Source organism: Chanos chanos, chromosome 1 (genome assembly GCF_902362185.1).
Source record: "Chanos chanos chromosome 1, fChaCha1.1, whole genome shotgun sequence".
Classification (NCBI taxonomy): domain Eukaryota; kingdom Metazoa; phylum Chordata; class Actinopteri; order Gonorynchiformes; family Chanidae; genus Chanos; species Chanos chanos.
The window spans coordinates 24,362,764-24,372,746 of NC_044495.1; the positions used below are offsets into that span (position 1 = coordinate 24,362,764).

The window sequence follows — 9,983 nt, forward strand, 5'->3', positions numbered from 1 at the left end:
AAAATCATCTCTCTCTGGCTTTTCTCAGACTTACTTTGCGATGACTAACAGCACCTTTGGAGAACCAATCACCATGATGGCAAAAACATAAAAAACTGTATCTGTGAGTGGATGTTCCCTGTACTTAACACTATTGTAACTCCCTTACAAAATTAAGCACTTGAACGTTGAGTTTGGTATTCTGTCTGTAATGCATCTTTAAATGAATTTTCAGCAACTGCTCTTGGTTAGGCCACTGATTACGGGGTCTTGGATTAGTCACTGATGCTATAGACAATGGGTAATACTGTTCTTCGGGGTGGGGTGGGAGACAAGATGGCGGGGCTCAGAGGGAGTCTCAGTTCTGAGTGCCAGATCAGAGTTCTGGGTCGTGCTGGACCTATGGATAAACTCACTCTTAGAGTCCTCTTGTGGTAGAACCTAGCTACTACATTGATCTCAAAGGATGGTAAACTGAGTCGGTTACGAACATGTTAATTCACTTCATAACTCCACTCCTTTCATGTGCGGGAGATGCAGATAAACTCCATGGCCCATCCCAGGCATGGACAGAAAATTCGGTCAAACCAGTGGTGACAGAGGTTCCATAGTCAAAGGTGTGAAGCACTCTGTCTCCCTCTACTGGCTCATCTGTAAACTACTGCTGCTTTGTGGTTCCTGTCTCTGTTGTAAGTTGTTTAAATTTTGTACAAGCAAACATGAACATGCGCCTCATATATTTGAGAAGGGAACTGAATATAAAGTGTAAAGTTACAAAGGTCACTAGAATATGAGAGCATAAAATGTATTTGAACCAAGATAGTAATCAGTCACCCTCATTGAAATTTATCCATAGTTTAGAACTAAAGATACATGTTCTGGCATCCTTTAACAGACTTAGCAGTATTTATAAAATTTAATATGTCTATTTATTCATCTAAGGAATGAAATAGTGAAACAGTCATTTTATTTTACCTGTTATTACCACCTAAATTGTTTCCATATTGGTCATCACATCAACAAGAATCTGTTTCATGTTGTAAACTAGAGAAGCTTTAAAAAATCAGTATCCTGAGATGTTTTATAATAACTGGCTTTATTTACAAGAAAATTTATGTGTAAAACCTTAATGAAAATGTGCTGGTTTTAATTTGTCCATACTCTCAGAAAAACTTTCAAGAGGCTACAAGTACAGTCAGTGTTAAAACTTGGACATCAAACTTTGCTCTACTAATTTTCTTTTATGTATTTTAAAATTCCAGTTAATTGTTTGGGAGGCCATGAAATGCAAGCATAACACAGCTGAGAGATAGTAAAATGTCAGACAAATGAAAAACGATAGAAAAGTTTTTTGAAGTATTTAAGCCCACTCCCATGCTCTTAAATAAGTCAATGACAAATTTAAAAAAAACTGTGAGATATCTTCCCAAAACAAAGAAAAACTGTGTATTTTCCTTTTCTGAGGGTCTTAAAAACAAATGAAAAGAAACAGATACCATTGTTTAACCTTCCAAATGGTGATTGTTCTGCTAAAGTGCAGTTTTGGCCTCTAGGAGTGTGGTCAAATATACTGACAAAGGCATTTGATGGAATTCCTTTCTCTCTTTTTTTTTTCTTTCTCAAGTTTGAGAGAGGATGTTCCAGAGTTTTCTCTTGGCTGCAATATTTTATAGTGGCATAGTCCTGCAACCAGACATGTTATCTGTTAACTGTTAGATTTTGTGACACAGCTTTGTTTGAATCAACATTTTGGTCTCTTTTGTTAGTTGTTGGCAACGAGGATTTAATCAGACTTCATAGGACAACAATTTTATCTGAATATATCAGAAATATCACATAAAGCTAGAGCATTTGAAGAGTTGTATAAGAAATCTAAATGGAGAATGGTTTAACTTAGGACCTTTAAGTCACATTGCTCTTATACATGTAACCAGTGATTTTGTGTGATCTTGGGGTCTTTCACTGACATCCAACGAAAACAGCAGGCCAGAAAATGTCATGGTGCTGATGCACTTTGATCTTTCCATCAGAGAGTGGGGGCCTTGTAAAAGTATCTGTCCTTTGAAAGTTTATAATATTAAACAGTGACACCTCCACCCACTGTCCCCTCAGGCACTCACTATCCAAGGTCAAACAACCTACTGTTTGCTAAAGGCATCTTTAACATTTTCCTGCAAGCATGCATTTTGAACTCTAACAGATGTGGTTTAAGAGGTAACTTTCAAAAGACAGACATTTTCATGGGGGTATTTGTTTAACAGGCACTCTGTGCACATCAGGGTTTGATATTGAGGACAGAAAGGGCAACTGAAGCAAAACTCAGGAAGGCTGTGACAGCAAGACGTTCCGTGTGATCATCTTAAAAGAGAGTTCTCTGATGACTTCAAGTCATCTCTGAGTGCACTGAAGAGACATGACAAGACTGCCGGTGTACGTAAGCATGTATAGTCATTGTGTGTACAGGTAGGTTCTCAAAATGCAGTTAGCAAAACGTGTGAACTGAATATTTTTTGCATTGCTAACCCTGCATTATTTGAATTATCCTCACACGCCCGACTTAATCAATAAACCTGCCTGCTGAAAGATGTTTCGAACATCATTTACTGAGGGCATGATGAATAATTTGTCCGTGACGAGAAAAACTATGCTTAGGATCCATGTCTGCTTAGCTTTATACATACCACATAATAAATGCAGGTTATTCATTCTTTCCACCTCGCGCCCAACAACCAAGTAGTGTGAAAGAAAATTTGTCTGTTTAAAATTACAAAATAAATACATAAATAATACTACTAATAATATTCTAGCTATCTGAATGGGATCTGGAACCTATCTTTAAAAGCGTTTTTAACAATTAACCGTGAGCATGGACATTCCTCCTGAAAACTTCTATCTAACCTGGAGAGGGGGTGACGCCCCTCCGCCCCGTTATATTACTACAAAGGTGGGCGGACTGCACTGTCCCCCTCTGCCAATGGCAAAGCACTTAGACGAGACAGACACGTCTATGTAAAATTACCATCTATCCATATCGGTGACCACACTCTAAAACAACCCCTATAGCCAAGGGATGACGGATCCTGTCTCCATGCCCGCACCAAACGCATGGTCTGGGGAGCTTGGAGCTGCGTAACGTCAAGACTACGCCGACTTCCACAGGCACTGCTTCAGCAAAGCGAGGACATAGTACTTTTGTCAAACAGAGTTGGGAAGTAAGGATTTACACCTCTAATTTATTTCTTCAAGAGGACAGACGGCGGTTGTTTGTTCAATGTCACCATGCGCATCATCTCATCTTGTGGTGCACTGCTGTCAGTCTACTACCCGCAGATCTTCCTCATCCTCACCAGCGGTAGCTACCTGTACGTACTTCATGTTTGTTTTCATGGGTTTTAGAGTAAGACTGTGAGTGTCAGCCGGTGTTTTGTGGGTCGATTACGATAGTTTTCTAAGGACTTTTGTAAGTCGCACTGAAATCGATCAGTCGCGCCTTACGTGTTACTCACGGGAGTACTGTTAGGATCAAGTCACTGCTGAGATATTTTGATGCACCTGCGTGACACTTCATACGAACTGCGGAAAGCGATTGTTTTCTTCTGTGAGTACTGGCAGAGTAAGAGCTAATAATGACGTGTGATGTTTTCGTTTTATATCATCATTATCGTGGTATTATTGTATTATGTTACCACACAGCTCTTAATTATCCGAACACTGGCCGACATGTATCCGATAGCTCTCATATGAATGCTTTTTTGATTTGCAGCCTCTGTGGGGACAGTCGACTAGAAAAGATACTGGAGGTTAGAATCTCTTCTAACTTTTCAGAAGCGTTGGAGTCTGAGATTCACATTAACCGCAACAGGCTGAATACATTTTTCCGATTGGACAAAATTGGTACACGTCTCTACTGTGCTTCAGTTTGCAGAAACGAACGAACTTGAAGGAAAGCAGAATGGAAGTGATTGATAACATTACTAAACACATTCCGTATTGACATGTAACTGGCAGACGTGTAAAAAATTCGCAGAGATAGTCCTTTACAGCACTTTGTTCTAACACTCAGTTGAAACATCACATCTAGGAAACGTACAAGACAATGATATGCATAAGCTGACGACACTGAGTGAATTTATTGTGCAGTCCCTCGGTTCCGTTGATGCTCATAGAAAGTAATGTAAAAGAATACATTTCCACTCAATTTAAAGATTTTTTATTAGAAAACGTGTCCCATGTCATTGTTTAAACATAATGAAATGATACCAGTCATTAACGTTAATGTTAAACAGGGGCAGATACTCGGGAACCCGTAACATAAAGAGAACTTCAGAGTTGGCTCTATGAATTCATAATAAGTCCGTTAAAGCTTTACTTCAGAGGGAGATAAGACGCACCTTTCTTTGAAGTTTGCCTATAAAAACAGAAGTATGTAAGGTTACTAATCCCACCTGCCTCTCCCATTGTGCGAATATTTTAAGGCATGAAAACAAAGCGAATTTTCCTGTCGTATTTACACGTCTCTTCTTACAATGTGATTAGTGGTTATGTCTATGGACAAAGTGCTGCAGAAGATCTGGCTTTGGCAGACTGAGTTAAAGGACAAAAAAAAATCTGTTCTCTGTCTGTGGTTAAAACTTAATCTTCATTGTTTTTGAAGACTGCTTCTGTCTACAGAGCAGCATATTTTAGCCTGCAAATCTCTCAAATAGCACTCCTAACCTCTGAATATCCAGATCAGTTAACTTTAGGGTATTTATGTGAGTGCCGTGTCTGTTGTCTTCCACTGAAGATGAGTGTGACTTCTTGGTTGTTGTGCCTAAAACAAAAGTCACGTTAAGTTATGTGCACTCAATAAAAATCAAGTTCATCATGCTATTGGAACATATAACTTCCTTCAGAGTCAGGGATTAAAGTTTATGTTCTCATAATCTTGCAGGGAAATTGCTGGTGATGCTCAAAAGTAGAGAAGTTATGCTTTTGGTATGAAAGATTATATACATATCATTACTGCTTTCTGAGGCAAAAAAAACAAAGATATCAAAGATTAATTTGTTGGTCTGTAGTCTTTTGGTGTCTCTGATAGATCTTTCTTCTTCCGCAGCGCTCTGTCATCTGTGGTGGCTTTGGGCGCCAACATCATCTGCAACAAGATCCCCGGCCTGGCCCCCAGACAGCGTGCCATTTGCCAGAGCCGCCCAGATGCCATTATTGTCATCGGCGAGGGTGCCCAACTGGGCATCAATGAATGTCAGTACCAGTTCCGCTATGGCCGCTGGAACTGCTCCGCCCTTGGAGAGAGGACTGTGTTTGGCCAAGAGCTGAGAGTAGGTCAGTAGGTAAAGTCTGTGAGTCACTGTACTGAGACACTGGCTTAGCACTGGATGTTAACAAATAGAGATCTGTGCTGTAGATCTGTATTCAGAGGTCACTGAGGCCAAATATATTGTTCTCACTCTTTATAAAAGGAGGGGGCATATGGTTGATCAAGGAGGTAATTCATTTTTTAGTGGGAGTGTGTAGTGATGTTTGAGAGTAGTGTTTTAAGGGCAATCATAGTAGACTCCCCCACCAGTGCTGAAATCACAATGAAATCTATTTCAGCTAGACATAGTAATGACACAAATACTTTAAATGATCCTAATACAGGAAACACATTGCAGTTGCTTGGATTCACATTCTGTGGATTTATCTCTCACAGTAATGTGGACTTTTAATATAAGGTTCTCATATAAATTACCCTTCAGTCAGAAATGTGTTGTTTCGGTCAAAGTCAAAGTGCAGTTCAGGACTGTGTCTAATCCAACAGCACTGGTAACAATCACTCTCTCTGGCCTAGTTGGCTCACTGCTTGGTGTTTTATTTCTTCTGTCTAAGCAAATGTGTATGCTTCACAGCTCTGAGGTCCTCTTCTGAGGAGATGCACAAAATTTAGTGTATCCTTTTCCGTTGTTTATTCCCATGTGTGGAGATGCGTGAAGTTGTGTTCATTGTCAGCGCAATTAATTGTTGTGTCAGCCCTGCTGAGGGTTTTGCATCAAAATAAAAAGATTATGTAGAATGTCATTTATATTTTCTTTTCCTAGGTTATGGGTTTTGCTCCTTACATAAGATTTGTGGGGAAAGAGCCTAAAACCATTTAATTTCTCCATCGGTTATCTTGCCTTCTCTAAGGGCCAGTTTAGAAAATGAGGGCTTTCAAAATCCCTAACATTCAGTGACATTATAACTGCTTGGACTGAGAGCATAGGGTAAAACTGTTATTTAATTATGATTTTGGATTGCTGAAAAAGACCAGAGCACGACTTCCCAAATAATTCAATGGTGGTTGAAAATCATCAATGGAACCATGCATGCTATACTGGTCAGTCAACACAGAAACGGGGTTACGCACAGAAAACTTTTTGGCTGGAAAAAGTGAAAATTCCTTTTTGCAACAGAATGACCAGCAGAAGGATTTCTGAGTTTGTTAGGGGTTTGAGGTCAGGGAGCCACAATACAAATGGTTTCTCTGTGTTTTGGCTTGAGCTGAGAGAGAGGTGGTCAGTTTGGAAGGCTGTCATTTTATCACAGTTGCTTTTCAGTGCATTAATAGCTGGGGTACGGAGGGACATTAAAGTCAACTTATCCAGATTGAGAGAAAATGCCCTGTGACAAAAACAACAGTATATGTTGATATGGGTTTCCTTTTCCAGACGTAAAATGTAAATTTGTTTATTGTGAAAGGATGGGGTGCCCTAGATGAAAATATTCACCATTAGTGTCCTGTTTGATAGGAGCAATGGATGTGATAAGGAAATTCGGTCACAGACTCATGACTGGGGCTTCCAACAACACACACTACAAATACTGTGGATGAGCATCTTACACAGCATATCAAAGGGAGACTGATGATGTGCCGTTGGTGGTGTTGTTCCCACATTCCTTTAGACTTATATAGTCTTCTGATAAGATTTAACAGCAAAATACCAGAAGGATTACTTATCAATTTGCTTATCTTGTTTTTGGAATTACTTGCAAATAATGATTTCTCCTGTAACAAAATCTTAGAGCACTATATCTTCTCACCTGGCATGCTTCACTATTCATTATGCAACGTAGTGGTTTTAGATGCACATAATTTGTTTATCTCATGACATAGCCATATTGAGTTCCAAAGTTATGAATGTTTCGTGGAACTGGTCACTAACTGAGGTCTCATCACATCAACCAGTAGGGGTCACTTTGGTCTCCTCACTGTAGTCTGACACTGGCAGGTGAGATCACTGAATCTCAAGGACCTTCTGTCTGTCTGTCTCTGTCTTGTCTGGTTTTACTGGTGAAATATGGTTAATTTAGAGCATTGACTTGAGGTACTCTGACGTGGAATGTCTTGGTCCGTGATGATGTTTCTTTTATAATGCACAAGCTGTTAATATTATTGTTTGCAGAGACTATCATACTTAGACACTGATTATTAGCTTGGAGCACAGAGTAGAGTCAATAGTCCATCTTCCCTTACCTACCACGGTCCTGTTGATGCTGTTGCTGATGGTTCATATTTCCTTTTGGGAGGAATTTGTAAACAGTTTATGTTATCTGCAACATCAGTTATGTGGAGTGTCACAAAATGTCTGTCTTGTCCTCCCTAGGTAGCAAGGAGGCTGCATTCACATATGCTATCACAGCAGCAGGAGTAGCTCATGCGGTTACAGCAGCCTGCAGCCAGGGCAACCTCACCCACTGTGGCTGCGACCGTGAGAAACAGGGCTATAGTGACCAAGAGGAGGGTTGGAAGTGGGGGGGCTGCTCAGCTGATGTAAAATATGGTATGGAGTTCTCACGTAAGTTTGTGGATGCTCGTGAAATTAAGAAAAACGCACGTCGGCTGATGAATCTACACAACAATGAAGCAGGGCGAAAGGTAAGGCTAAAGATATTTGTCAGAACGTAATATGAGCTGATTTTTAGACTTACTCCATGTTCAAACCTTTCAAATGACTTAAAAACAGAAGAAGATACAAACTGTTGTGTTTAAAAATCCTTACATGCTAGGGACATTTAGAGTAGAGTATTGACCTAATCTGAATGCTCAACAAATGATCTGTCTTTAGTCGAGTTTACCTGTGTGTGTAGTAACAGCTGAAATGGAGGAACACTGCCCTAGATGTCACAGATCAGGAAGTTTTTAAGGAAAGGTTATGTAGCCTCATTCCTGACATATGTTCTTGTTAGTCATTAACTGGTTTTAAAATACTTGATGAAGCAAATACTTTTTAAACTGAGAACAGCCTCATGTGCTAACTGATGTCTACGGTGAATTCACAGTCTTTCAGTACGTGTTTATGTTTGGGCTAACCTGACATGACCTGGGCTGCACTACTTGGTTTCATTTGTCATTTTGGACCCCAACAAAGAGGCCGTTAAGAACACAAAGCCCATCCCTGGGTAGAATTACAGTGCCTAATGGAGCTGGTTTTGGGCTGAGGGTTTCACCGTGTGTGACGGGAATGCAAAGCCCAGCTACAGTCTGCCAAATGGAGAGCTGCCATAACCCGACAGTCCATTCATTGAATTACAGAGTATTAAGTCAGGATACAGGATATTATTGCTAGTCTCTTTCTCTTCCTCTCTCACTTGTTCTACCAACACACCAAAAGCTGTATTACTACACCCATTGTTGCTCTCAAATCTATTGTACAAGCTAACCAAATGTAAAAAAAAAAAAAAAACAAAACAAAATGTCAGAACAGGACAGAGATCTAAAGAGATCAATAGTATAGTATACTATTTATGAAAAAAACTAATTAAGAATATCTGGGCTGCATTCTGTGGATGGAATAAAATGGGTCAATGGGGATACATCATCACTTCTACTTTGACTGAGTATAAAAAAAAAGGAAAATAGGTGACTGTGTTAACATCAGCAAATATGAAAAGATTACTGTCAAACTAATGTTTCACGTGACACCTTAAGCGTGGTTAACAGCTAGTTTGAATCGAGTTTAATCTTAGTTACTTTCTTCAAGCATCTCAGCACTAGGAAGTAAATGGTTAACAGTGAACTGTTATGAACGTCTGCAAAACATATCTATATCACATAGGGAAGCCAAATAGACCCACGTTCAAGTCCAAAGTAACTGTATACACAAATGGTTACATAAGACTTATGGGCATTTTTCTTGTGCACTGATGTGGCCAGTAGGAAGGTAGAGCAAATTACAGAGTAGTTTTGCCCACAACTTATTTTCTCTCTTGGATCTGACACATAGCTGGCATGACTTATTTGAAACATTTCTTAAGACACATTGAACAGAAGTTTTAGTGCATATTCCTGAAAATAGTAAAAGTATAACATCCAGAATGTTCTCTGTCAGTTCACAAGATTTTTCTTGAAGCACTCTTGTTTTCTAGTGCTGCTTGGAGTATGTCCTTCATATAGCTGTTAGAATTCCAAAAAACAGGAACAACGATTCGCTGAGGAATGTGATCATGAGAACCTTGAATTTCTGCAACAAATTCTCTGTCTCTCTCTCTCTTGGGCTTGTCAGGTTCTGGAAGAGAGGATGAAGCTGGAGTGTAAATGTCATGGCGTCTCTGGCTCCTGCACAACTAAGACATGCTGGACAACACTGCCCAAATTCCGGGAGATTGGTTACATTCTGAAGGAGCGGTACAGCACAGCAGTGCAAGTGGAGGCAGTAAGGGCTACACGACTACGTCAACCCTCTTTCCTGCGGCTCAAGCAAGCACGGGGATATCTGAAACCCACTGACACAGATCTGGTGTATTTGGAGCGATCACCCAACTACTGTGAGGAGGACGCTGCTACGGGGAGTGCAGGGACCCGCGGCCGTCTTTGTAACCACACTTCGCCCCATATGGACGGCTGCAACCTGATGTGCTGCGGCCGTGGTCACAACACCCACCAGTACACTCGTGTATGGCAATGCAACTGCAAGTTTCAGTGGTGCTGCTTTGTCAAGTGCAACACCTGCAGTGAGAAGACAGAGGTGTTCACTTGTAAATGA

The 9,983-nt window shown here is 40.2% G+C and overlaps 1 protein-coding gene across 1 annotated transcript; it reads left to right on the forward strand.

Annotated features, from left to right (window-relative positions):
• Positions 1-3,258: 3,258 nt before the first annotated feature.
• Positions 3,259-9,983, forward strand: wnt7ba (wingless-type MMTV integration site family, member 7Ba). Its single transcript, XM_030771124.1, has 4 exons — positions 3,259-3,341; positions 5,078-5,304; positions 7,605-7,876; positions 9,504-9,983. The coding sequence occupies exons 1-4, from the start codon at positions 3,259-3,261 to the stop codon at positions 9,981-9,983; spliced, it is 1,062 nt and encodes a 353-aa protein (XP_030626984.1).